Source organism: Leishmania martiniquensis, chromosome 1, assembly GCF_017916325.1.
Source record: "Leishmania martiniquensis isolate LSCM1 chromosome 1, whole genome shotgun sequence".
Lineage (NCBI taxonomy): Eukaryota > Euglenozoa > Kinetoplastea > Trypanosomatida > Trypanosomatidae > Leishmania > Leishmania martiniquensis.
Window position 1 is genome coordinate 176,329 of NC_090136.1, and position 27,240 is coordinate 203,568.

The window sequence follows — 27,240 nt, forward strand, 5'->3', positions numbered from 1 at the left end:
CGCGAGGCTGCGAGTGCGTCCGTCGCTGCGGTGACCCTCTTCGTTCGTCGTTGTAGTGAGAGGTGAGAGAGGGAGGGGGGTATTTGTCAGCAGCAGCAGCAGCAGAGACGTTGGTGCAGGCACGTCTCACTCGCGCGGCTGCCACTTCTGCGCTTGCAGAAGTGGCAGCGCTGTCATCCGTTGCCTCATTTCTCTCTCGTGCACGCGTTCGCGTCTTCGTTTTCATTTACCGGTGTGTCTCGACCGCTTCGGATCGGCTCCGGCGCTGTGCGGTGCAAGACGCAGTGCCCCCCTCCCCCTCCCCCCTCATGGAGGAAGCTCGCTGCCCGAAGACAGACACCGGCACCGCGGCTGGCCTCCGCACGAGCGCGGCGGCGGCCACTGGGGTGAGCAGCGGTACGAAGGGGGCGACGGCGATGCCAACGCGTCGAGAGCCGTGCGGGTCGACGTTGAGCTTCGCCCTCCCAGAGGTCCTTCCTGCCGCAGCAGCGGAAGGCGACGGCATTAATACGTCAGGAAGCTCTGCGCCACCACCGCCGCTCACGCTCGACATGCAGCGCCGTGACCTGAAAACGAATCCCTCGCCGGGTCGCACGACGGCCACGGCCTCGGGCACACCGGCAGACGCCGTCGGTGTGCAGAAGCAGTCGAGCTCGCCCTACCTCAGCGGGCCGTCCTTGTACGCGTCAACGCCCTCTCTCTCACGCAATGGCAGCGCCGGTGTCTGCGGTCTCCTCGACACGAGCCGGGCGCACCTCGCCGCAGCACAGCGTACCTGTGGAACGACGGCGGCGGCCGGGTCTGGCCGCCTGCACGAGTACAACCTCAGCGTCAGCCCTTCCACAAGCACGCAACGGGCTGCGGTCACCCCGTGCTGGACCTCTAGCCTTCACGATATGCTCGCGTCATCGCCGGCCACTGCCGCTGCCGCCTCGGCGACGCGTGTCGCTGCTCACAGTCCGAGCAATGCCCCTCGCGCAGGGGCAGACAACGACGCGCAAGGGCAGCACTCTGCGTCGCGCGTCGCTCCCGCGCAGCAGGCGCTGCGGGAGGCCTTGGTGCACGTCCTGCAGCGAGAACGGGTGCGAGCACTCCTCACCCGTGCCTGGGGCCTGTGGCGGCTGCTCCAAGCACTGCGGCTGAACGAGCGCCGGCATGACAGCAGAGACGACTTGGCTGGTAAGGCGGAGCGGGAGGGGCTGTCACCGACGCTCAGCGCCGGTCAGCAGCATCCAGGGGGGCAGCCACCGGTGTCTACAGCAGCGAGGCACACCTTCTCCCGCCATCGTTACGTCGACGCCGCCGTCCACACGCGGTCGAACGTGTTAGCCCACCCGCACCCCCTCACGACCGACAGCCCCTTCTCCTCTGCGCATCAGTGGAAGTCACCTGTAGACCCCGAAGGCACACTCAGCGGCGCTTTCGAGCCAAAAGAGGCAACCAGCGCGTCTGCCTCTCTACCGACGTGGACCCCGCTCGGTGGCGTCGGCACTGGGGTGCCTTGCTGCGGCATCATCACCACCGCCGGCGTCGACGACGACGACGATGGACTGCGCGACCTGGACGACGGCGTCGAGGTGTCGCAGCAGACAGAGCTGCGGCAGCGCCAACAGCGCTCCCGCGGCGGCTCCGCCATGGACGCCGCGCTCGCGGCCACCAGCATAGTCCCCTCACTAACGGCGATGAGTAATGCGTCGGCGAAGCAGTCGCTAAGTTGGCCGTCCCAGTCACTCGTGCAGCTTCCGGTGCTCGAGGAGGTACTCAGCGCCTCCTTTGCCCAGACGCCAACGACCGCGTCGGTGCCAGCGCTTGGCACCACCGATAGCATCGAGACCTCGCTCTCCGCCGGTGCTGCGCTGCTCGCCGAAACTATGGCAGGGCAGTCGGGCTCCAAAAGCAACGCCGCGACAGCGACAGCCGCCGCCGTCGGAATAGAACGGAAAAAAAGTGTCGTGCAGCACGTACTCGCAGGTAAGTCGCCGCAGAAGGTGTCGCCGCACCGCGGCCCCACGAATTTCCTAGGCGGTGGTGTCGCCGGCAGTGGTGCGGCACTCAGCTTCGAGGGGTCGCCCTCGCGGCCGCAGTCGAGCATGGAGGCGCCCGTCGTGATACGAGGCCCCCTCTTGCGTCCGCACCGTCCACGCAGCGGCGGTGGCGGCGGCGGAGTGGGCCTCATGGCGAGCGATTCCGAGGACCACAGCAGCTCTTCACTGATGTGCACGTCACAGGGCCGTCAGGCTGGCGGAGTCAGCGGCGTTTGGGGGTCGCCGAGAGACTGCGACTCGGCGCGCAGCCGCAGCATGACGCCGTTGCCTATGTCGCTGTTCACAGTGACGACGGCGTCCCAGTTGCTGGCACGTGAAGCGGAAGACCGCGTGGCGGTGCAGACGCGTGAGGAGCAGCGGCGCCTCCGCCTCCAACGCGACATGTCCGCCGTCATGGACCAGCTCATGATGGCCGCGCTGCGCCGTCGATCAAGCGAGCGTGGTCTGCATCCATCGTTGCGTGCCTCAGCGGTAGCATCGCCAGTTCCTCAAGAGAGCGATGACAGTAGCGACGAAAGCTGCATCGACGATGAGCGTGGGGGCGACAACGCCGCTCGTTGCATCAACTTTCTGTGCGAAGGCGCTGTGGAAGCGCGACGTGGAAGCGCCACGTCAGGAAGCGCGGAAGTCGTCGCATCATGGGGATCGGCACCCCGTATTTCCGCCGCCTCGCCACCTCCCGTCCAGCTCGTCGCCACATCGCGGTCAGAGCAACGGTCACTGAGCCCATACGCTGAGGTGAAGGGTGCGCAGCCGTATTGTCAGCGAAGCCGTCGGACAGAGGGAGAAGGTCGCCAGTGCGACGAGACCGAGGAGCGGGCGCGGGGTAGCCGAAGCCATGAAGACGAGGAGGCCATTGACGTGTCTACCGCTCTCAGCGAGCCTTCAGTGCGCGCCTTACGCTCCACACTCCAGTGGGGCGCGAACGTACTCGACGCCATCACGATCACGACAGACGCTGAGGTCAGCACGGACCAGGTCATGAGCACCGCGGCGACGCCGAGGGCGGTGTCGCCGCGGAGGCCGTCGTCTCGGCTATCGCGCGAATCTCATCCTGACGGGAAGAGAGAGGGTGATGGTGCGCTGAGGCGCACGCGACGCCTTTAGCAGTGCCCTTATGATTTACTTTCTCTGCCCCCCCTTTCTCCTCTTCTCCCTCCCCGTTGGCACGACAGAGCCGCATCGCTTCTGCTGGTAAACACAGGGCGATGACTCACGGTCCATGTCGGCGGTCAAGGTCCTCCATCGCACGGCGTCACACCGGCCCGCGAACGCACCGCCGATGTAGTCGGCGACGTGTCAGCGTGGCTTGAGCGGATAGGCAGGTGGGCAGAGCTCTACTCGGGGAGAGGGGCCCTGCTGGGGTGACGGAGTCGCCGCACTGCTCGCACGCGCGTTTGTGCCTGCCCGCCGCTTCGCACCACGATGCGATGGGGTTGGCGGGGCAGGCCGGTGCCCTCCCCTCCCCTCCCACCCACCCCCGGCGGAGGGGGAGGTGGGCTGAGTGTGTTGTGCGGCTCGCGTTCTGCTGCCGAGCGTTTGGGGACGGCATCGGGCGAGGAAACGACGCGAGGGCGTCAGTCAACGCGGCTTGTGGTATGCATTGGATGTGTCGGTGGGCAGGTGGCCGTGCACACAGGCACGGGGCGGGGAAGTCGGAGGAGCAACGCGCCTGGCAGCGCCCCCTCCCCTCCCCCTCATGAGGAGGAGAGAGCGGTGTGGAGTGTGGCGTTGTGCTCGGTGCGATGCGCATGCGCGTCGTCATCATCGCCACAGTCCAGCGCGCGTGCTCTACGAGAGCGACTTCGAATCGAAAGTGGCGGAGGTGCGACTCGAAAGGGCGGCTGTGGCGGCGCCGCCACAGCCGCCCCACCCGCCCTGCCACCCACCACCCCGTATAGTTGTCTCACTCTGCTTTCTCTGTTCTATGGCCGCTTTCGTGGCGGTGAAGGGGGGAGGAGGAGGAGGGGAGGGCACTTGCGATGCGCTCCTCCATCGATGTGCGCATCCTCCCTCCCCCCACGTCACCCCTCCATCCTCTTCATTTTTTTTTGCTGTCCCGCGTCTGCTTCCGTTCTGTCTGTCAACTCTTCCCCTTCCCCCCACCACCACCACCACCCTTCGCCAGCGCGCAGCGCCTCCCCGTTCCGCCTCGTCCTCCGTTGACATCACCACCACCGTCATTGCTCCATGCTCACTCTGCCGTGGGTGCACGGCGGCGGGTGTGCACACGGTTCCGTCGATCCCCTCTCTCTTTCTCTCGCTCTGTCCCTCGCTCGCACGCAAGCTCATCTGCTCTTCTTTCTGTATCTCTTCTCACCCTCTCTGTGCCTTCACGGGCAGCTATTCAACCAGTGGGCAAAGAGAAAGAGAGAGCACGTGCGCTGCACACGACGGCGTGCACTCGCTCGGCTCGACCACAGTGAGCGTAACACACACACGCACGACACACACTAGACACACACAGAAACCGAAACGGAGGAGAGGGGGGGCGCCGACATCTCATTACGCGCGAGGGGTCCCGAAGATGCGTTCAGCAGCTTACCTTTCCCCTCGCCCATGCCCGACGTCAAGACCGTTGGCGCTGCGCCGCTGCCACCGCCGTGGCTGTGCGCGCACAACCCCGGCGTGGATGTTGCTGCTGCTTCTGAGTATGGCGGTGTTGGTGTTGGACGGAGTCGGCCTGGCTCCCTTCAGTGATGCCTTGCTGCCGCGCCGCCGCGCGCTGGGGCTCTTTGCGATGGCCGCGGGTGAGGCAGACGCCGCCGCCGCCGCCCCACCGCTGCCGCTGACGATTACTGAAACAGAACTCATTTCGGTCGACCTCGGGCACGACAGCGTCAAGGTGAGTGCCTGGCGGGTTCCGCAGCAGCTGGTGCCGCGCAGCGAGGCGGCACTGGGTGGCGCGGCGGCCGCAGCGGTCAGCCTCGGCTCCGCGTCGATCGTCCTTAACGATCAGGCGAACCGTAAGAGCCCACCGTGCATGGCATTTCGGTACGTCCGAGACCCGACCGCCGCTTCGAACAGCGGCGGGGCCCGCAGCGGCACCGGCCCAGGGATGCTGAGCGATGGCGAGAAGCCCCATTTGCATCGCGACGACACGGCGCTGCGGCCGCGCGGCTACCAGCTAGAGCGCACCTTTGCGGAAGAGGCGCTCGCGCTAGCGCCGCGCTTCCCGATGCAGGTGGTGTGCAGCGCGGCGCACATGCTCGGCTACACCGCAGACGCCACGAGCGCGACGGCCGCGGAATCCTCGATACACGCGCTGAAACCGGAGCAGCTGAGGGTGGCATACAGCTACTCTGTGGCGCCCCTCACGGGATGGGGGCCGGCAGTCGCGGCACCAGCGAACGGAACCGATGAGGTCCAGCAGCAGCGGAACGACGTGATCGGGCGTCAAGCGCTCGGTGTATACGTGCCCTTCTTCACCACGAGTAGCACGTCTGATCAGCATGCGGCGGCCGGCAACCAACGTCCTGCGAGCGCCGCCACCGCCAACGGGGTGCTTTTTTCACCGGAGGAACTGACGGCAATGCTGCTCGGCTACGCACGTCGCACGGCTGAGAAAGCCGACGCGGCCGACAACGCGCTCGGCGAAGAGGACCAGCAGCTCTTGGCGAGGATGCGAAGGGGCGCTGGCAACCACACCAGCAGCGCTGATGCCACGTCCGTCGCCGTCCGCTACGCTGCGCTGACGGTGCCCATCCACTCCAGCGTCGCGCAGCGACAGGCGCTTGTGGATGCGGCGGCTTTGGCCGGCCTGCGCGTGGTGCGCCTCGTCCACAGTACAAGCGGGGCAGCAGCGCAGCTGGCCTACATGAAGTCCGAGCAGGTTCTGAAGCCCGACAAGGTGCAGTACGTCATGATTTACGACATGGGCAGCCAGCAGGCTGAGGTCGCCATCTTCGGCTTCGCGGCGCTGCCGGCGGCCGTAGCGAGCCGAACCAAGCGGCAAGGGAACATGGAGCTGCTGGCGCTGGTCGGCAACCGCACGCTCGGCGGCGCCGCCTTTGACGCGTGCATCGCCCACCACTGGGACGCGCGGTACTTCGGCCGCCGCGTGCTGAGCGGGGCTGCCGCGTCGGAAGACCGCAGCGGCGCGGCGCGGCAGACTGCGGTGAAGGAGCGCGGCAGCCTCCTGCGTGCTGCGCAGCGTGCGAAGGAGGTGCTCTCAGCGAACTTCGAGGCGCATGTCACCATCGACGGCATCCATGCCGATCCGTCGCGCTTCGATGCGGTGGGGCAGCAGGAGCTACAGCAGCGCCGCGTCACCGTCACGGCGGACGGCGGTCTGCTGAGCCTCCGCCTCAGCCGCGAAGACTTCGAGGGCCTGTGCAAGCCTCTTTTCGACGCCGCTGTGGGGCTTCGGGACGACGCCATCGCCGCCACCGGCGGCCTCCTCAGGGGCCCCGGCACCCTCGACCGTTTGGAGGTCATCGGTGGCGGTGCGCGAATACCGCTGCTGCTGCAGCGGCTCGGCGAGGGCTATCGCGGTGGCGTCGTGGATCGCACCCTCAACGGCGACGAGGCGGCCGTCACGGGCACGACGCTCCTGGCCGTGTCGAGCGCTCCGCGTGCGCTTGGGATGCGCGGCACTCAGGCTCTGCCGCGCCTTCACGTGCGCGAGTGGCTGACCAACGCCATCTACGCCTCGGCTGAACTACGCAGCACAGACGCCGAAGCGGCTGCCGCGCCGGACGTGCGCCTCCTGTTCCCAGCGCGGAACACAACACTGCCTGCGACGCGTAGCCTGCGTGTGCGACTGGCAGCCGCGGCTCTGTTGCCCACCGACAGCGTCATCGTCACGTTGTACTCGGGCCCCGAGGCGGACACCGCCTACGCCAGTCGCAAGGGCTCCGACGCCGCCCCGTTGGCGGACCCTGCCGTCGATGCGGCCTCAGCGACGTTGGTGATGAGCTGCCCCGCCTGCTACGTACAGGTCTGCACCGTGGAGGGGGTGCACGAAGCCGCGAAGCAGCTGCTGGCGCAGGAGACGCAGCGGAGTAGTGGGCCAAGCGGTACCAGGCCAAGCCGCCAGCAGGCTCGCCTAGCCGGTGCAGAGGTGGTGGTCGAGGTGGTCGCCACCGTCAGTGGCATCCCGCATTGTGGCGTCGCGTACCTGCGCGCCGATGTGGAGGTGGCCGACGCGGGTCCCAATGTGACGGAGGGCGTGCGCAGCGGAAGCTCAGCCCCTGGGGCAGCGGTAGAGGAGCTGCCGCACAAGAGGAACAGCAGCAGTGGCGAGGGTGCTGGCGTGGCAGAGGGCCGCGAGGGTGACGAGCCGGGCGAAAGAGGGGGGGAGGGGAGTATTCCTGGGCACTCCAGCGACAGCGCGACCGCGTCGAACGAGTCCCTGCCGTCGCAGCCGCACGTGGAGGTGCACGTGGAGGTGCGCGTTGCAGCACTCCCTCTGCGCGTGTCGAGCAGCGCCGCCGCAGCTGGCGTGGGGATGAAGCGACTGGGCTACAACATGAACGCGGCCGAGCTCACCTTCTCGCGAGGGCGAGTGCGGGCGCTGCAAGCGATGGACGACGCGCGACTGCGGCGCAGCAGCCTGCGCAACGAGATCGAGGGCATGCTCCTGTGGATCAAGGAGAAGCACCCCACATGGGACTCCCACGATGTCCAGAGCGAGGCGACGTCGCTGTCTTCTCCCCTGCCGGGATGGCGCACGACGGTTCGTGAGGTGGGCCACTGGCTCGATGACTTCGGCGACACCGCAAGCGTCACCGAGCTTGAGGAACGTCTGCGCATCATTTTTGGTGTCCAGGCAGCCGTGCGTGAGGTGGTCAGACAATTATAACGGACGGACAAGAGCGAAGAGGGGGAGGGGGAAGGCGGTGGTGCGCAGGCAGGGCCACATCAGCATCTCGGTCACTACGGTAGAGGGGCGGGCGCGCAGTGGATGAGATGCGTTGGTGAGGGCCGCGCGATCCTCCGACCCCGGTACGGTGACGCACACGCGTGCTCCGCCCCCTCTGCCGCGGCGGCAATCACCGTTGCCCGCCCGTCCCGCTCATGGCGGATGGGCTCACGGCGCGAGAGGAGAGAGGGGAGGCACTTCGTCGCCCGATTACGTTGCACGGCGCCTGCCCTCTCTGAAAGTGGCGAGCCGTCGTGCGCCGTCCACGGCCAGCAGACAAGAGAGCCATATATGTTTCCCCTTACGCGCGCCCTCACGGGGATGGGCAAAGGGGGGAGGGCATTCCGTCTCACCTGCCCGTCCCCCATCCAGCCTCTGGCGCGCCTCCTTCAACCGGTGCGTGGACGCGCACGCTCGCATGTGAACCTTCAGCGGCAGCCTTCTCGTCTCCGCATCTTCTTCCACCCCTCCTCCTCCTTCCCCTTTTTCCTCGCGCACCCGCTTCGGGCGTAGTCGAGCACGTGACGAGACCGCACTTGCGCTGGCAGCCACGCCCCGACAGGCACTCAGGAAGGGACTCTGCCCCGCTCGAGAGTGGACCTCTTCGCTTTTATTTCTTTCTTCTCCCTCCCTCCCTCCCATCTCCCCCCCTAACCGCGTTTCGAAGTCTCTCAGGGAGAAATTTAAAAAAAGGGGGAGACGCTGTTGGCCAAACCGCTCGCACACACACACACAGCACACAGCACATTAGGCCGTGAGAGCGCACAGCAATGCTGCAGCGAACCGGCGCGGTGGCCGCAACGGCAGCGCTGCCGCACAACATGACGATGAAGGACCAGCTCTGCCAGCAGGTGCTGAACCGCTGCACCCCTGTCGTCTACTCCTCTCTGCCAAACGGGTTTCGGGTGGCGACGGAGTACGTAAAGGGCTGCCCCTTCGCCACCGTTGGCGTGTGGATCGATGCGGGGAGTCGCTTCGAGGACATCCACAACAACGGTGTGGCGCATTTTCTGGAGCATATGAACTTCAAGGGCACCGACCGGTACTCGAAGCGCGACGTCGAGAACCTCTTCGAGCACCGCGGGGCGCACTTCAACGCGTACACCTCGCGGGATCGCACCGCCTACTACGTGAAGGCGTTCACGAAGGATGTGGACAAGATGATCGACGTTGTGTCGGACCTCCTGCAGCGCGGTCGCTACCGCCTGCACGACATCGAGGCGGAGCGGCCGACGATTCTGGCCGAGATGCGCGAGGTGGAGGAGCTTGTGGATGAGGTGCTCATGGACAACGTGCACCAAGCCGCCTACGACCCGACGACAAGTGGGCTGCCGCTCACCATCCTCGGGCCAGTTGAGAACATCGCCGGCAACATCAACAAGTCCATGATCGAGGAATACGTGCGGGTGCACTACACAGGGCCGCGCATGTGCCTCGTGTCGTCTGGCGGCATCTCGCCTGACGCGGCGCACGCGCTGGCAGAGAAGTACTTCAGCTCTCTGCCCTCCACGAACAACCGCCCGCGCCTGCACGGCGTCTACAAGGGCGGCCACACCGTTCTTTGGAACGAAGTGATGGCAACCGCGAACACGGCCGTTGCCTTCCCGATCTGCGGCGCCTCGCACCCAGACAGCTATCCGCTGCAGCTCATCCACAACGTTATCGGGCAGTTTCGCGAGGGGCAGTATGACCAGTTCAGCGCGCAGCGCCGCAACCCGAACCTGCCCTGGGAACGGGTGCCGAACCTGGTCCAGCTGCGCCCTTTCTACACGCCGTACGAGGAGACAGCGCTGCTCGGCTACCACATCGTGACAGCCCGCATGGCGGCAAGCGACGACCGTCGCGACAGCGGCTTCGCCCGCGACGACGCGCAGACGCTGCTGCTGAACTACATCCTGGGCTCGCTCTACGACCTGTGTGCCACCAAGGTAGCGGACCCGCTGCTGGAGGCGGCCAAGGCGGAGTTCAAGGCGTCTGTCATGATGATGCGCGACAGCACGACGAACAGCGCCGAGGACCTTGGGCGGCAGATGATCCACTTTGGCCGCCGCGTGCCGCTGCAAGAGGTCTTCGAGAGGGTCGACGCCGTCACGCCCGAGTCCCTGCGCGCCGCAGCAGAGAAGTACTTTAGCGTGGTTCAGCCCACCGTTTCGTGCATCGGCGCGAGCAGCGCGCTGCCCAAGTACGACCCCCTTTCGCTCGTGACGAGTGTGGTGCGGCCGCAGCTGACGCCGCCGCAGTTCCCGCAGGACGCGCGTGCGTGTCTCCTCTGAAAGGCTGACATGAGACGCGTGCGCCTACAGATATGGGGTGTATGAAGGACGGGAAAGGGGAAGGGAGTCGTGCGTGCTGTGATCGCCTGTCTCGTTTCGTGCATGCACCTCTCTCTCTCTGTGGGTGTACGTGTGTCTCCTCCCTCTCTCCGACCTCCCCGCAGCCCCACTTCTGCCCCAACTTGATCACGCCGGTCTTCGTTGCTGTTGCTGTTGGGTCGCCTAATTATTCACTCCTATAAGGTCGCCGATACGAGGCACTAGCCACAGCCCGGCAGGGCGCGTCTTGATGCACACGGCTGTCTGGCCAGTCATCCCGGCGCGCGCGCGCGCTCTCCACGGGGCACCAAGACTTCGCCGCCGTGCCGACTCCCTCTCTCGGTGTCGGCCGGCCGGTTGCCCGAGAAGCAGGAGAGGGCATCCCTTACATGCGCGCAGCCCCCAAGGACCTTCCCTCAGCCGTTGCAATCGCCTCGGCGCCGCACCGCACGCATGACATGTCCGCTGCCCTTCTCTGCGCCTCCTCCTCCTATGCTCTGTGTCGCGTGACCCCGTTGCCCATCGGTGTCAGCTGCGGCAGCCGCAACAGATAGAGGGGAGCGGGCGTTAAATCTGTCGCGCATGCTCCTGCGCGCGCACGCCCACACATCTGACTCGAGCGAGCATCGCCCCCACCCCCACCCCCTCCTGCGCATGCACACGCATGCGCCGGCGTCCACTTCCTAGACCCAATCACATACATCGTTTGAGACGCCCCCCTTTTTTCCCCGTTGACGGGTGGTGATGAGCTGTGAGCATGGCGACGCGCATCAGCGAGAGGCGCAGCGCATGTTGGGTGGCGACAAGGGGAAGTGCATCAGCAGTAGCGGCAGCAATACGAATGGCAGCGACGTGGCTGCGCCATGGCTGGAGGATCACGGGCTGTGGTCCTCTTCCTCCTCCTCCTCCCCCCCCTCCCAGGTAACACCGACCCGTCGGGCTGTCGATGCCGGGGCGACCATAGCAGCAGCAAGGGCAGCAGCGACACCATCGCGGACATCCTTGCTGGCCACCCCCACGCCGGTGCACGGGCGCGCGCAGGAGCATGCGCGGCACTCCCGAGCGGAGGTGATGGCACCGATTACCGTGGCAAGCGACGCGCATGGCTCGCTGACCGAACGCCCTGTCAGTCGAGGTGCGGCACGTGGCCACCCGTCACCAAGGGCATCACCCGAGCGGCAGCAACAGGAATGGAGAGACGAGGAGCAGGGGGAGGAGGGCAGGCGGCGCTCTCCTCCGTCCATTCATTCGGCGTCCGCGTCGCCGCTACCGCCCGTGCACGGGGAAGTGCGATCGCACACCGCCGCCTGCGATGATGGCCGCAACGGTGGTGGTGAGGCAGCGGGCCGAAGTCCCAAGCGGCACCGGGCTGGCGCGGATGCAGTATCAGATGACGCCCAGACATCGTCATCCGTGGCGCTCCACCCGCCCCCGCCACTGCAACCGCCGCAAGAGGCGTCGGCTCTGTTTCCGTCGCTGGTGCCGGTGGCGGCGGCGTGCACGCAGCAGATGGTGCCGTCGTCGTCCTCGTCGCCGTCAGCGAAGGAGTCGCTCACTGCCGCGTTGTCGACCCTGAGGAATGGCTCTCCGTCACCCCTTGTGGTCAGCCACGGAGAAGAGAGCGAGTCAGCCGAGCAGCTGTGCACAGGACCGGCAGCCGCGCCCGCCGTGGATGACGCCTCCGCGACCGCGCCCCCGGCAGCATCGCCGCCTTCGCCATTGCCGCAGGCGTGGGTGTCCTGTGCGCACAGCGACTTGCCGGCGCGCTACCGCGACATCCCGGGCTACTACTGCACGTACTGCTCCTACACAGTTTGCCCCGACTGCGTCTCACTGGTGCAGGTGCAGGTGCAGCAGCATACGACGAGAGCCGCCGGGCAGTCTTCCGTCTTTTCGTCGGCTGCGCCCACATCGTTCACGGTGGGCGAGATGGACTGGCTGGATGCCGTGATCGCCTCTCCGGCGACCGCTGTGCGTAGCGGCGGAGTCGAGGACGGTGCTTGCCGAGCGAACGCCCCCGCCTCCTACGCGCGTGCAAGCGCTGGGCGTAGCCACAGCCACGCGTCGCAGCACCGACACCTAGCGGAAGGCGTCGCGGCGCGTGACGCAGTCACCACACTGTTGTTGCCGCCTTCGACAACGACAGCGGCGGCGTCCCTTCGCTGTCATCTCTGCCGGCGCGGTGACCTCGTGCGTGAAGAGGCGCTCCTGCACGAGTGGTGCTGTGAGGGGCCGATGCCGCCGGCGCGGCTGCACGGAGGCGGCAGCCTCGTCTACGACACGGAGAATCTGCACAAGTATTACTTCATGCGGGCACAACGCGAGAAGAGGCTGTCGTCGACGGAGCCGCTGCTCGCTCAGGTACTCGCCGTCGCTCCCGCCGCTCTGGGCGCCGGCGACCGCAGCGGTGGCCCAGACGCCCGCGCAGACGGGTCGGCTCCATACGTCACGCAAAGCCACCACCACCGTGATGCGCCACGTGCGGCCAGCGGCAAGCACACCGCTTGCGAGCGAGACCCGCTGCCCTCCGCGTCTCCTGCGCACGGGCGCCGGCGGGTGCTCTCACGCTGTGGCGCAGGACCGAGCGCGGCAGCCGGGGTGCGGGATGGTGCAGCGCTGCCGCTGGACCGCTGTGAGGAGGGTGGCAGCTTCACCTTCTCCGTGTGGAACCCACGGATGCAGACGCACCTCGTCTGGTGCGCCGTCGATCGCGAGGCGCGCGAAGAAGCGCCCGTCTATCGCCACCCTCACCATCACCGCAGCGCCGGCCACCGCGGCCGTGGCGCTTTGCCGCCCTCGGCCTCCGTCACGCCGCTCTTTGTGTGGAGCTGCCCGCCCTCGTTGCCTGGACTCCCAGCTCGGCCGTTCCGTGTGGCGGTCCCGTACGGCCTCTACGCCTTCGCGAACACGCACGCACTGGCGCTGTACATGGCCAGCGACATCTTCAAGAAGGCGGCGACGCAGCTTACTGCGGCAGCGGTTGGCGGCGACGGCACACACCGCGTGCAACTCCGCCCTCAGCACCTGTCCTCCGTGAAGGTGGTGCCGGCAGCCACTCTGCGCGCGCTGCTCATAGTGAACGTGATGCACCACATCGCCACCACCCCACGGCCGCTGCTCCTGGGGCGTGCGCTGACGTCAAGGGGGCCGTACCCCACGCCAGAGCACCGCCTGCATGAGGAGCGCCCGATGCAGCAGTCATCTCCCGTGAAGATGGCGGGCGGCGCCACACTATCGCCGGCGTCGCGCAAGCGTCCCCGAGCGAGCGAAGAGGGCGGCGATGGTCGGTCATTGGCTGCACCGGACGCGGAGGTCCCGACCTTGCCGCCCACCGCTGACCTGCAATGGCCACATGGCCTTGCCTCACCGGAGCTGGCGCTCTGCGTGGACCACCTGCTGCATGGCCGCTCCGTCGCGGTGTACGGCATCGGCTCGAAGTACTTCTTCCTCCACCACGTTGCGCAGAGCGCAGAGCTGCAGCAGCTAAGTATCTTCACAGTGGACGCGAGCCTTGGTCGCAGCGATGGCAGCGTCGGCAACGGTCACAGTAGCGCGGCCACGTCTGCGTCGGTAGATGTGCAGAGCGGTGGCCAGAGTGTGCGTCGCACCGGAAGGGGCGGCGGTAGCGCGAGCGCGCCGGGTCGCGCTGTGGGTGCCGCTGCTGCCACCGCCGCTGCCCCCTCGATTGTGCGCCAGCTGATCGCCGTCGGCCGCGCGCTCGTGAAGCGTGTGCACCCTAAAGCGCTCCAGGCGGAGGTGCAGCTGCAGGGACACAGCGCCGCGACGCTGCGGCGGCAGCAGATTTTAAAGGATGCGCACCAGCTTCCGCAGCCGACGCCTGGTGCGGCGCCGCTGCTTACGGAACGGGCAGCGCTCGCCGGCGAAGAGGCCCGCTCGCCAGCCGTGGCGCGCGACGTCACGTCCGTCATGCAGCGCGCGCCGAGCGCGTCACGGGCAGCGGCCATCCCTGTGGAGGTGGTGGACGTCGACGGTGACGTGAGCAGCAGCGACGAGTCGGGGATGTTTGGCGCGTTGGGCACGCCACGCGACCGGCTCCGTGCTGCTGGCCGCGTCACCGTCATGCCTGCCCGTGGCACCGCGTGGGAGGCGGGGCAGTCCCCTGTGGCGGCACCAACCACAGGAATGACCACGCCGAAAACCTCTCGGCAAAAATCGCCGCAGCGTCAGCTTCTCTCCTCCTCGCCGATGACGCTGACGAGCACGCCGTCCTCGCTGCCGCTGATGTCGCCTGTGCCCGCCTTCTTTGAAGCGTTGCAGCGCACCGTCGCCGGCTCGCTTGAGGACGGCGGCGCCGCTGTGGCGGTCGAGGACGCAGATGGGGAGAGTGCGCTGCCTGGCAGCGTGTGCACAGAACTGCACGAGTACGCCGGCTCGCTTCACTCACTGAAGCTACCCCCTCTGCCTGTGGGAGCCGCCTCACATCGAGGCGGCACCGCGTCTGCGGTGGCGTTGCGTGCTCCAGTGCTGCGCTTCGCTAGCGACGCCGTTCGGCAGCTGGTGCTGCGGTCTGTGCGGCGCCGTCAGTCGAGCCGCCGCTGTGTGCAATGGGTATCCTTGCCATCCACGACGGCGTTGACCATGCTAGCTGAGCAGATGCCGCTCACAGTGCCGCCAGCGCCCGCTGCGCCTCCCCGCCTGAACCTGTGGGATGCCCATCAGCTGCGTCCTGGTTGGTCGCCGCCAGTGCTGCTCGTGCTGCACAACGTCGACCTGCTAGACACAGAGGAAGCAGATGTGCTCTTGGAGCTATGTGCTGAGTTCTCCTACCCGCACCCGCACCTGCAGCTGCTGCTCTCCTTCGATGACCCGCGGTGGCCGCTGACGCCGCTGGCCGGCACGCTCGAGCGGATGGGCGTGTGCGCGGTGCAGCTGCGCAGTCTCCTGCTGCCGCGAGCGCATGAGCTGCAGTACCTGAGCAGCATACGCCTTCTCACCGACGCGGAGGTCATGACAGCCGGCGGTGGCGGTTCGCTGGGGCACGGCTCATCGACAGCGACCGGCGCTGGCGGTCTTGCCAGCGCTGGTAGCGGCTCGCATCTTCTGTACGATACACTACGTCGCGTGCTGTTCAGTCTACCGCCCGCCTTCAGCGGCCTCCTGCGTATCCTCATCGACGTGCAGGAAGAGGCGGGTGAGGGCCAAAAGGTTTCCCTATTTGTAGCGAAGGAAAAGTTCGAGCAGCACGGCGTCATGGTCTCGCAAGGGCGGCTGAAGGCGCTGCTGCAGGAGCTGACATCCAACCGGATCGCGCAGTACGACGTGGCCGAGCACGCGCTGACGGTGCTGCAGCCTCGAAAGCTGCGCAAGGTGCTAGACGAGGTCGCGGCAGAAAGGGATGGCGTCGCCGCCGCCGCCGCCAAGTCTACGGTAGTTCCCGGGCCGTCTGACCTCTTCCCCTCCTGACCCAGAGTAGCAGAAGAGTGCGTGCTGAAGCAGGTGGACGTATGTGTGTGCGCGCGCGCTGAGGGAGGGGGGGTGGAGGAGGGGCGGGGCCAGCGTGGGAAGACGGTCGCACAGCTTTCTCGTAAGAGGCGTTGAGGCGCACACGCGCGTGACACACACACAGACATTTATATATATATGCACCCACTCCTAGGACGCTGCTTGGTATCACTCCTGGGAAGAAAGGCGCTCGCACACCGCCACTACCCTGCGGGCGCTCCCTCCCCTCCCTCCATCCCTCCCTCCCTCTCCCCCCTCCCCCAGCTCCCTCTTCTCAAGGCAGAGCCGCCTACGCGCGACCTCAGCCGCAAGCGCGCCAGCGCGCTGTTCTCACGCGCTCTTGCTCGCCCTCTTCTCGTTCCCCATCCCTCTCTCCTCTCCCTCACACACACGCACACACGCATCGGTGGCGCCGCCGCCGCCCACCCACCCACCCCTCCTCTCCCCTTCCACCGCCACGAACGACAACCGCAAGCCCGCCTCCCTCCCTTCACCCCCTTTTCGGCCAAGTTCGCCCACAAACTGTGCCACGCTCGGCAGTGACCGTCACCGCTCCTTTGGCGCTCCGCTCCTCCCCGACACACACGCGCGTGTTGGGTGAGTGCGCGACGATAGAATGCCCGGCGTGGATCTCCTCGACGCCTTTGCCGAGCTCGTGGTGCGGGTGGTCTTCAGCCTTCCGCACACGGAGCCGGACAGGACGTCGAGCAGCGATGAGGATGCGCCCTACGGAGCGAGCAGTAGCACCACGCAAATCTTTTCTCGCACCACCTCGCTCGAGGACGAGCAGCAGCCCAACGACACGCCACTCGCGCACATCAGCATGAACAACGTTACTCGCCTTAGCAGCAGTGCCGGCCACGCCGCCACGCTCGGGACCTCATGCAACAACTCTATCAGCCGCGGCAGCAGCGCCGCCTCGCTCGACCTCTACCCTGGTGGCATCTGGAACGCCCTGGCGCGGGCACCGGCGGCCGCGGCGGGGAACGCTGGGAGGTCATCGCACCCGAGCAGTGTGGTGTCAATCGGCACAGGCGACAATCCTTCTACCCCCCGCAGCGGTGCCGGGCTGTGGAGCCGATTTCTCGGTGGCAGCGGCCGTACGCAGTCGCCGCCGCGCACCGGTCTGACGACGACGGCATCAAGCTTTGTTCAGCTGACAGATGAGGAGCTCGCCATGGGCGCAGCAGCAAGCAGTGGCGATGGCTACGGCAGTGTAGGTGCAGCGCATCGTGTCGGTGGCGGTGGCGGTAGCGGTATGTGGGTCGGCTACTCCATTACACCCACCAACGCACGCTCGAACGACTCTACACCGCTCCGTGAAGCGCAACCGCAGCCGTGGATGGGCCCGCATGGCCTGTACCTCTCTCGAAGCCCAACCCAAAGCGGCAGCGGCAACGGCGGCCAACCCTCGCGGCGCAGCTCCTCCAGCGAGTTCGACATACTGTAGCGATGCTCGCAGTGAGCGGCAGGCGCCCCCCTCCTCCCCTTTTTCCCTGGCTGCCTCTCTTTCGGTCGCCCATGAGTGGAGCGCCCTCTCGGCGGCGGCTCGCTTGCGGCGGGGACGTGCTGCCGGGGGGCGGGGGTGGAGAAGGGTGGGGGGGGTCGGGCCGCCGCCGTCTCTCTCTGTCCCTCCCTCTCCTCCCTTCTCGCGCACCTCTCTGCGTTGGTGCCCATACGTCTGCTCCACATTGTCACGCAGACACAGAAGGGCCAAGCGTGCGGTCGGAGGGAGGAAGGGGAAGCGGGGAGGTGTCTGTGTGTGGAAGAGGGGGAGAGGCATTGGGCCTCAGCTCTACGCGAGGGATGGCCGCCAGTTTAGGCGCGACTGTCGGTGGCAGCCTGACTTGGCGCGCTGTCCTCATGCGTACCCCCCCACTTGTGACCCCTCTCCTCCTCCTCGCACCCTCCGCCACCCCACACCCCCACACACACACAAAGAGAGAGAGAGGCACGAGCGCGCGCCCGTTGTAGGTCGTCCTCGTCCCTCTCCACCTGCACCGTGTTTTTTTTCACTGAACGTCACCCGATCACCCACCCTCCCCCCTTCCCCTGCTGGACTCTGCGCTGCTCGAGTCGTCGCTGCGGCTGCGACAAAGCGCCCCCTCGCCCCTCTCTCTCGCTCTCCCTCCCTCTTCCTCCTACTTCAAGCTCCACACCCACCCCCGTGTGTGTGTGTGTGTGTCGGCACATTTCTTTTCGGCTTGCGCATATTTCTTTCGGCGTTGTTGCCGCGGACGTGGTAACGCGACGAGATCGGTGGGGGGTGAGGCCGATCTCGGAACGGGCGGGCAGCGCCGCTCCCTCGGACGGGTGGCCTCGGCGTGTGTCACTGTGACCCTTCCTCCACCACCTCCTCTTCCTCTTCCACACACGCACGCACCCCTCCCTCCATCGCTCTCTGTCTCCCTCTCCTGAAGACCTCTCTCGCGCCGAGCAGAGGAGGGGAGGGGAGGGGGCGAAGACACACATCTCGTCACGACCTCTGCTCTCTCCCCCCACGGCCCACCCACCCGCCCCCTCCTCTATCCCCTCTTTTTATACACGTTTGGGGTGCGTTTTCTTTATTTCGAATCGGCACTGGTCGTCTCGGTGTGTCCTCCTCCTCCTCGGCATGTGTGTCTGTGTGTGTGTGCGTGCGTGTGTGTGTATGTGTGAGGACATTGTTACGGTTGAAGGGGAGGGCGCAACAGAAAAAAAAAGGCGCGAGGTGCGTTTACGAGGTGTGCGTAGCGGTGCCCCCCTCTTATGTGGCTGTGGTGTCCCTCGTCACAGGCTCCCCTGGGCCCGTGTCGCCGCAGGCATCGAGAGCGAGCAAAGGTTGACGGTCGTGAGAGCACGTCTGCATTGCGCGCTCGTAGAGGGGTACGGTCATGTCTGCTGCTCCGCACATCTCTGCCGGTCTTCACCTCTCAGCCCCTCTTCCTTCGCTGGTCCCCAATCGCTCATCGCGAGCCCGTACCTGGCGGCGTGCACGCGCGCAGGCTCACACACATACACACACACACACACGAGGTACAGTTATCATCAACATCCGCCTCCGCCATCCCCAGCAGCGCGAAATCGTCCCCCACCCCACTCTCTCTCTCACTCGCTCCTGCTTCCTTTACCGCACGTCTCTCACGGGTCACTGTGACGGGGCACTGCTGCGGCTGTTCATTTTGCGCGAGGCGTGCGCGTGGGGCTGTGGCTCACCCTTGTCTGGGGTCAGAGAGAGGGGGGAGGGGAGGAGGGGCGCCGTCATCCGCCGACCGCTCGCGCCAGCACAGCATCATCTGCCTTTGATGCGCCTCTGTATGCGTAGGCGCATCAAAGCGGCGGAGGAGGAGCGGACGGGCGTCCGTGACTTCTCGAGACACGGACGTTTCCACCGTCCTCGGTAGACGCGCGCGCGTCTAAGCGGTCTCTGCCAACGTCCGGAGGTGGTGCAAGGGCGAGGGAGGGGTGGAAGAGGCGCGGGGGACAGGCAAAGACGTCCCTCTCCTTCGCTGCTTGTCGCACGTTTCGCGCGGTCGCCGGCGCTGCCCTTCGCAGGGCTCCCACGTCTTCGCTGGTCTTTGCCGTGCGGTACGCATCCCTTTCAGCCGGTCGGCCCTCCCTCTCTCACCCCCCCTCTCTCTTTCGGCGCGCCCAGCCCAGCGTTGTCTGTTGTGACGGCGACAAGCGGAACGGAGGCAGCGGCAAAGCATCTGTCATGCCCTCCTCCTCCCTCTCCTCGTCCTCCTCAGCTGCCCTCAGCGGCTTCCACAGTGATCATGCGAAGGACTGCAGCGCACTGGATCGTGTTCGCCAGTCACTCGCGGAGCGGCGAAGAAGCCGCGTTGGCGTTGCCTCTGACGCTGCAGCAGCAGCAGCGCCAGTGCCAGTGCCGCCCTTGTCGGACAAGTCGCGCAAGGTCAGTAGCCATCGATCTTCCCTCTCCGTGGACAATGGCGAGGCTGGAGATCGCCGCCTACGTGGACAGCAGCCGTCAGCCGCGTCCGACGCCGTCCTCTCGCACGTAACAGAGGGCGCCCTGCTGTCGGTGAGCTCGGCGTCATCCTCAGTGACGCGGGCGACGAGGTCGACGTCGCCAGCGCGACGGAAGCCATCGGCGACAACATCGTGGGAAGTGCCTCCGCCTCGCGGCGTGTCATACTACGGGGGCTTCCTGCCCCACACATTGGACGCGCACGACCTTGCCGCAGCTGTGTTTCCCAAGGCGATCAGCACCGACTCCCTGCCGCTGCCGACGTCGACGTCGCATCCGGGGGGGGAGGCGTCAACGTCGGTCGCCAAGCGTCACGGCAACGCGCACAGCCCCCAGAGAAGCCTCACCGCCGGCCACCGCGAGCGCAGCGTCGCCGCCGCGCGCTCTGATGCGGCGTTCGATGAGACCCTCGCGGAGGCGATGCTGTCGACGGCGGAGCACATGTTGGAGAGTCAGAAGTGGCGTGACAGTGCTGCACACCGGCAGCTGCTGTGGCACTGCTCGCTTCCGGCGATCCCCGCGATCGGTGGTGTCGTTGCCGTCGGCAGAGGTGGTGTCGCTGTCCCAGCGTTGACGGCAGCGCCCGACAGCAGTCCCACGCGGGGGCTCCCGGAGGCGCCTATCACGAGCAGAGCCATGGCAGCCTTCGGGCACACCGCCGCCGACGTCTGCGCTGCCGACGCCGACGACAAAAACGGTGAAGGGGTCCTCAGCGTCGGCCTTCATCGAGCAACGGCGATAGAATCGTCACAGCAGCGCAGCCACGGCGCACGCGTCCACGCGGGCGGTTCCGCGTTGACCGCCGCCACGCCCCGCGAGAAGGCGCGCAGCGTCGCGGCGCACGGCCCGGACACGCGGTCACGGCAGTCGTCCACGTCCTCGGCGCCCTCTATTTTGTGGGACGTCGCCGGGCGTCCTGTGATGGATGGCTGCACGCGTGAGCCGTCCAATGTGGCGCATCGCCGTGGCGGTGGCGCGCTCGTGGCCGTCAGCGGCAGCGCGGCGGTGCCGGTAGCGGCGGGGAAGGAGACCGCCCCTCAACTGTCTTACCACCAGCTGACTGAAGCCTTTTACGGCTGCTACAAGGGCGGCGAGATGGCGCAGGACGCGTACAGTTACTTTATCGCCCAGCAACGGCAGCAGCAGCAGCATGGGCCCTGTGGCGTCGGTGGCAGCACCGGCAGTCTAGCGCTATGCCAGCGGAGCAGCAGCGCTGGCGCGAGGTTACGCAAGGGCGGCCACCACCAGCGCTCCGGGTCCTCGGCCTCGAGGAGAACCGCCTCGGTGACGATGCCGACACACGCCGCTGCACGCGCGCGGGGCGGGTACACTGTGCAGCGGATCGTAGAGGCTGGCCGGCTAGGAAGCGATCCAGCAGCGACTGGTGCGGCCTCAGCGGCACCCCACGCCGCCCCGACGCGGCTCAGAGCGCAATCCATCTCCACAGAAGCGCCGCTTCCGGTGTGGCGGAGGGCCTCCGACACCACAGTGGCAGAAGAACAGCGGCAACGTCATGGGCAGCCGACAAGGTGGCGAAGCGTCACCAGCCCTGACAGCGCCCGCTCGAACAGCAACGGCAGTGATCGTCGTGGCCATGCTGCCTCCACGCCGACAGCATTGGCGGCCGCCGGGTCCGCAACGGCTGACCGCATAGAGGCCCTGCTAAGTAGGTCGGTCTCCGTCTACCAGGAGGCGCGGCAGCACCGACAGCAGTCGAGGCTGCGCCTAGACCGTCTAGACGCTTAAGGCGTGGCGCGTGAAGTGTAACAGCGGCGAGGCGAGGCGGGGAGGGGGACAGGGGCGGCTGCTGCTGCCGCACAAGCCTCTCCCTCACCCGCTCGTCCTTCCACACCAGCGCTTCGCTTGCTCCGCGGCCAAGCGGGGGGAGGGGGGTACGTGTACAGCGCCTCACCCCCACCCCTTCACCTCTCTGCCGAGATCCGCCCGAGGACAGTTATGCAGGGCAGCCCTCATACGAAGAGACGGGCGAAGAGGGAGAGGGAGGGACGGAAAGGTGCGTTACGAGTGCATCTTGCGCTCCCATCAGCTGTGTGCTGATGCATGCCTATCAGCTGTGAGCGGATGTGGGCACACACACACATTACAGAGGGCGTGCAGCTTTCGAAGGGCCCAGTGCCCCCCCTTTCTCTTCTTCTCCCTCCCCGTTGGCACGACAGAGCCGCATCGCTTCTGCTGGTAAACACAGGGCGATGACTCACGGTCCATGTCGGCGGTCAAGGTCCTCCATCGCACGGCGTCACACCGGCCCGCGAACGCACCGCCGATGTAGTCGGCGACGTGTCAGCGTGGCTTGAGCGGATAGGCAGGTGGGCAGAGCTCTACTCGGGGAGAGGGGCCCTGCTGGGGTGACGGAGTCGCCGCACTGCTCGCACGCGCGTTTGTGCCTGCCCGCCGCTTCGCACCACGATGCGATGGGGTTGGCGGGGCAGGCCGGTGCCCTCCCCTCCCCTCCCACCCACCCCCGGCGGAGGGGGAGGTGGGCTGAGTGTGTTGTGCGGCTCGCGTTCTGCTGCCGAGCGTTTGGGGACGGCATCGGGCGAGGAAACGACGCGAGGGCGTCAGTCAACGCTTCCTCACGCCTCACTCGTCTGTGTACCCTTCCGGTGCCCGGCTCTCCGTCCAGGTGGCGGTGACGGAGGGGGGGCGTAGCGTAGCGGGCACCAACGGGGGGATGTATGTAGAAGCTATCAAGCGCGTAGATCGGGTGGAGAGGGTCGGCGCCGTGCGTGCGTGTGTGTGCGTGTGTTTGTTTAGCTTTGTATAGCTTTCAAAGATCCGGTCGGCACATCATTGTCGCCGTCATCCTTCATCTCTGGGCCTCCAGCACGAGTGCACGTGTGTCTGCTGGAGCCGTCCTCACGCTGGGCGCCCCTCCTCCCCCCCTCCTCATGACTCACGGCGCCGTTACCGGTGCGCCGCGGGATGCAAGGGGCCAGTTGCGCCATCTCTCCACTCTGTCTTGCTCCTCCTCCAATCTCGCTTTCGCCGCGCGTTGCTGTCACGAACTCATGGGTGCTCCGGCCGCGTAACCGCCTACACGCACGCGCACGCGGCCGCCCCCTCCCCCTCACCGTCGCCTTAGCATCTCCGGGCACGCCCGCCTCTTCCCTCTCCCCTCACCATTTCTCATTGGCCTCTCTCGTTCCCTCCCCCCCTCTCCCCTTCCCCCACTCTGCACGCCGCAGCTAAAGCGCGCACGCGGCCCGTCGCTGAAAAGGCCGCCATGAGCAAGTGCAGCCGTGCCAACGACAAGCAGGTGGCCGTGCCTGCCACCATACTGAGCTTCTGCGACCAAAAAGGCGCCGATCACTACCCGGAAGCCGTTCTCGCCACCGCCGACGGCATCGCGATGGGCATCAACGCGACTGCAAAGAGCGTGAGCATCGACGGCGACGACCATGGCGGCAGTGATGCGAACACGTCGCCCCACGCACAGCCCCCGCCGAGCGACTTCACTAGCGGCATCCTCGACTGCCACGAGAGCTGTGCCGTGTGCGTCGACGCGCTCTTGTGCACGTACTGCATGGCCAGCGCACACCATAACTTCCTCATGAATGACACGGCGGGCGTTTACCCTCCCCTTTGCTGTGGGCTGCTCTGCGTCGACCTGGGCCTCAGCGCGCTATCCTCGTACCTGCCGAGCTCTCTGTACATCCACACCTACTTCATGCGCCGCGCGATCCGCCAGCGCTACAACCTGCACTTCGTGGACGACAGTGTGGACGCGGACGCACACGGCGCTTTCTGCGCAAGCGGCTGTTCGAGGGAGTCGCTGATCGACCTCTTCAGTGTATGTCTCTGCCTGACGTGCGTCATCGCTCAGCATCAGCGCGAGGTCATGCACCAGGGCGACTGGTGCGGCGGCGTCTTCAGCAACCGCCACTCGCTGCAAGCCCCGGCGACAGTACATACAGTCTAGTCGCCTGCGCCGGTCCAGGAGCAGGCAAGGAAGGAGAGGAGGTGGTGACGGAGATGAGGCTGGCACAGGGGCGGCAGGGGTGGGGTAACCGCCTGCGCGCGCACGATGGCACGGCCCCTCTGCCCATCGCTCGCGCTCTCTCTCCTCTCTTCCCCCTCCTGCGTCATTGCTTTCACTATTACTAGCTGCTTTCTGTCTGTGTATGTGTGTGCGCGCGCGTCCTTTGCTTCTGACTCCTCATTCTCATCCTCAGCAGCAGCAGCACGTGCATCTAAGCGCATCCCCCTCTCCCTCTAAGCTCTCCCACCATCACGACCACACACACACGCGCGTATTTTTCCCCCTCCCTCCCTCCCTTTCGTCTCCCTTTCGCGAAGTTGTGGGACGTGTGAAGCTCAGCGGTGGAGCGGCACGCCTGTGTGTGCCTCGCGTCCATGTCTTTATTCAGCCCTGTCTCCCTCTCCCCTGAAGGGTCGATTGCAGCCCTTCGGCCTCCCTCTGCCTCGTGCACACGTTCGCGTCACGCGGTCGGCCACTCGGCCACATCCCCACTGGCGCCCCCCTTTACCGGTGCGGCGATGCAGAAGAGGAAGAAGGACACAAAGGCTGCCATTGTGAAGGCGCGCGCTCGACAGCACCACCGCCTGCGTCGACCTGCAGGCAAGGCGGAGTCTCCAGAGAGGAGTGCGGCGGCAGGATGGCGCGGCAGAGCCGCCGCACTCCTCTCTGGAGACTCCGCGCACATTGCTTACGCTCCCTCGTGCCTTCACTTTCCTCTTTGCCCGCCTCTCTCTCTCTTTCTTGCACCTCACACGCATCACATCCACACTCACACTTACGTCACACATCACACACACTTTTCCGCAGTCGCAGTGGGATGCGCACTCATCGCGCCGGTGAAGACGTCTCGCGGAGACGCGCAAACGCAGCCGCCGGTTCCAGTCGCCCATCTTCTCGACTCGTCTCTCCGCCCCCTCCCCCGTTCAGGGCGATACAGCGAGGCAAGTGTACGAAGCATGCGCGACACCACCAGTAAACAGAAAAAAAAAAAATAACGAACGGCAACGAGCCATGGAGAAAACGGTAGCGCTCTTGGCGTCTGCATCGCAGACGCCAAGAGCGCGCGTGGGGGTGGTGGACTGGTGTGTCCAGCTCCCCCACTCCCTTGTGCCGCTCCCACCCCTCCCCCGCTGGCGCTTCGCACGCATGTGGCCGCCATCCTCACGCATGCGCCCTCCTCACCGCGCCTGCACTTCCCTCCTCCCATCCTCCTCTATCCCGCGGGCACTTTCGTCGAGTAGCGTACAACACATCCGTCCATCCACCGTCGCCGTCCCTTTCGCTCCATGTCTCTGCCAATGCCGCATGAAGCAGGCGGGGCGGGTGCGACTAAGTCCACACCCCAGTCGCTGCCGAACCTTCTGCCTCCCAGCGCCACTGGCGAAGGGGCGCCGCTGCCGCTGCCGTCGCCGTTTCAGCAGCAGCGACATCAGCTGCAGCCGATGATCTGCGTACCGCCATCCGGTGAGGTTCAGGGGGTCCCCATTCTTTACCGGCACTGCGACGGCACGGAAACACCAGCGCCGCTGATCGACGAGCTGCGGCGCAGCGCGCTCTACACGAGCACCACCAGCAGCGCCGTCTCCAGCGCAAGAGCGAGCGTGTACAGTGTCGGCACGGAGGGCAGCGATGTGCTCGTGCCGTCTCTGCCGGGCAGCGCTGCGGTAAGCATGCCAGTTGGCAGCGGATGGGTGCCCGCGCCTTCCAGGCTGCCAGCGATGCAGCGTGAGGACGCGCAGCTGGTGAGCAATAGCGGCGGCGACAGCTCCGTGCAGACCAGCGCACACCACAGGCAAGGCAGCACCGGTGATGTCAGCATGTACGCGTCGGTCGTGAAGCCCGTCTTCAACTTGTCGCGAAGCAGTCAGTACGAGGTGCTGCCACAGCAGCCGCACACGCCATACCATTACCAGCAACAGCTGCTGCTGCCTCAGCCGCAGCAGCCCTACACCCTCTCCCCTTTCCTGGCGGCGCCACCTGGGCTCGTCACAACCGGCCCGCTGCCTGTGACGTATCAGCCCCTGTATGTCCCCACCGCCGGTTACGCGGCGACGAGCAGCAGCCCAGGCAGCGGCCACATCGGTGGTCCTTCGTATCCGCCACCGCAGCTCGAGGCTGCCGGGGGCGGTGAGGAGGAGCCGCTGTCGCCGAGGTGGCACACGGGCCTCTTCGGCCTCGCCACGGACGTCCCCTCTGCCATGGACTCCGTTATGTGCGTCTACTGCATCAGCAGCGCACACTTCAACTACGTGTACCGGCAGGAGCGCGGCATGTTCAACCCCATCGTCGCCGCCCTCCTTTGCTTCGACCTGTGCTGGTGCATACAGCTGTGGCCTGTGGTCACGCCGCTGTCGTCCGTCACGCTGCACACCTTCCTCATACGCCGTGAGCTGCGCAAGCGTTACAACCTCGTCGGCAACGACTTATTCGTGAAGGGGGACAGCTATAATGCCGACACGGCGGCAGCAGCGGGGGAGGGCGAGGCACGAGCCGAAGAGGCCGCCGCCGCGGCGGCAGAGACGGAGGAGGCCGCCGCGGCGCTGGCACCGCCGCAGGCCACGGCAATCTCGCACGCTGCCGCGCCATGCGCGGAAGGGGTGGACGTAGTCGTGGCATATGCCGCGCCGTGCGCGACGTGGTACTCGAAGTTGAAGCTCAGCGATTACTGGAAGAACATTGTGCTGGACGGGCTAATATCGTGCTTCTGTGTGCCGTGCGCGGTGGCGCAGCACCATCGTGAGATGTCCATACGCGGTGACTGGCCCGGTAGCGCCGTTGTCAGTCGTAGCGACTTCACCGCTCGCGAGCAGCATCTGCCGCAGGGCGGGACGGCGCTGCCGATCGCGCCGGCCTATTCATCCGTCATACCCGTCACTGGCCAGGCCGCGGCTGGCGTGAATCTGACAAGCATGACATGAGCTCTCTCGCCCCTCCCCCACGCTGGTCGGTGCACGTGCGCGCATGCGCGTACGTGTGTTGGCGTCTACGACCCCGCGTTTTTATCGGTGGCCTTCCTCTCTCGCGCTATTCACACACACACAATCACATCACACCTGTGCTCCGCGTGCATTGTTGGCAGATTTAATTCGTCTGTTTGTCTTCTCTGTGTACTCGGACTCCCCTGCGCCATCTGCGCTGCGTTCGTGCGGCCCTCGCCGTGGGTGCTTATGAATCGTATACGCGTGCGAAACTTCGCTGTCGGGTGGCCGATCTGACCGCCTTGCGCGCCCTCTCTCCCCCTCCTCTCCCCCTCCCCCAAAAAAAAATTGTTTTTACTGCACACACACACACACAGACACACTTATATTTATATATAGGCAGATGTGGGCGCGCATCTATACTCATGTGCATCCCCACACACCCCATCCCACCCAACGCATCACGCGCCGCCGCCGCCGTCTCCTCTCTCCCACGTCCAACTTCATGTTGGATAGAATGACGAAGACGGTTGGCGTGCTCTCCTCCACCCACCCTCACCTCTCTTCCTCACTCTCTCACTCGCTCTCTCCCTCTCGCGCGCGCGCGTGCGTGTGTACGTGCGTGTCTGTCCTACGAGCTTCGGCGTGTGTAACATTGTGACGCCCCCT

At 66.2% G+C, this 27,240-nt stretch overlaps 7 protein-coding genes across 7 annotated transcripts; all 7 read left to right on the plus strand.

The window, feature by feature from the left end:
- Positions 1 to 308: 308 nt before the first annotated feature.
- On the plus strand, positions 309 to 3,152 carry LSCM1_08201 (uncharacterized protein; the record flags this gene model as incomplete). Its single annotated transcript, XM_067325538.1, has 1 exon — positions 309 to 3,152. One exon carries the CDS (start codon positions 309 to 311, stop codon positions 3,150 to 3,152), a length of 2,844 nt encoding a protein of 947 aa, XP_067181713.1.
- A 1,420-nt stretch (positions 3,153 to 4,572) lies between these two features.
- Positions 4,573 to 7,848, plus strand: LSCM1_08202 (uncharacterized protein; the record flags this gene model as incomplete). Its single annotated transcript, XM_067325539.1, has 1 exon — positions 4,573 to 7,848. The coding sequence occupies one exon, from the start codon at positions 4,573 to 4,575 to the stop codon at positions 7,846 to 7,848; it is 3,276 nt and encodes a 1,091-aa protein (XP_067181714.1).
- Positions 7,849 to 8,678: 830 nt separating this feature from the next.
- On the plus strand, positions 8,679 to 10,181 carry LSCM1_08203 (uncharacterized protein; the record flags this gene model as incomplete). The annotated part of the gene is made up of 1 exon (XM_067325540.1): positions 8,679 to 10,181. The coding sequence occupies one exon, from the start codon at positions 8,679 to 8,681 to the stop codon at positions 10,179 to 10,181; it is 1,503 nt and encodes a 500-aa protein (XP_067181715.1).
- Positions 10,182 to 16,299: 6,118 nt separating this feature from the next.
- On the plus strand, positions 16,300 to 17,133 carry LSCM1_08205 (uncharacterized protein; the record flags this gene model as incomplete). Its single annotated transcript, XM_067325541.1, has 1 exon — positions 16,300 to 17,133. The coding sequence occupies one exon, from the start codon at positions 16,300 to 16,302 to the stop codon at positions 17,131 to 17,133; it is 834 nt and encodes a 277-aa protein (XP_067181716.1).
- A 2,244-nt stretch (positions 17,134 to 19,377) lies between these two features.
- Positions 19,378 to 21,399, plus strand: LSCM1_08206 (uncharacterized protein; the record flags this gene model as incomplete). The annotated part of the gene is made up of 1 exon (XM_067325542.1): positions 19,378 to 21,399. One exon carries the CDS (start codon positions 19,378 to 19,380, stop codon positions 21,397 to 21,399), a length of 2,022 nt encoding a protein of 673 aa, XP_067181717.1.
- Positions 21,400 to 22,897: 1,498 nt separating this feature from the next.
- LSCM1_08207 (uncharacterized protein) lies at positions 22,898 to 23,593 on the plus strand (the record flags this gene model as incomplete). Its single annotated transcript, XM_067325543.1, has 1 exon — positions 22,898 to 23,593. The coding sequence occupies one exon, from the start codon at positions 22,898 to 22,900 to the stop codon at positions 23,591 to 23,593; it is 696 nt and encodes a 231-aa protein (XP_067181718.1).
- Positions 23,594 to 24,939: 1,346 nt separating this feature from the next.
- LSCM1_08208 (uncharacterized protein) lies at positions 24,940 to 26,571 on the plus strand (the record flags this gene model as incomplete). The annotated part of the gene is made up of 1 exon (XM_067325544.1): positions 24,940 to 26,571. The coding sequence occupies one exon, from the start codon at positions 24,940 to 24,942 to the stop codon at positions 26,569 to 26,571; it is 1,632 nt and encodes a 543-aa protein (XP_067181719.1).
- Positions 26,572 to 27,240: the final 669 nt, after the last annotated feature.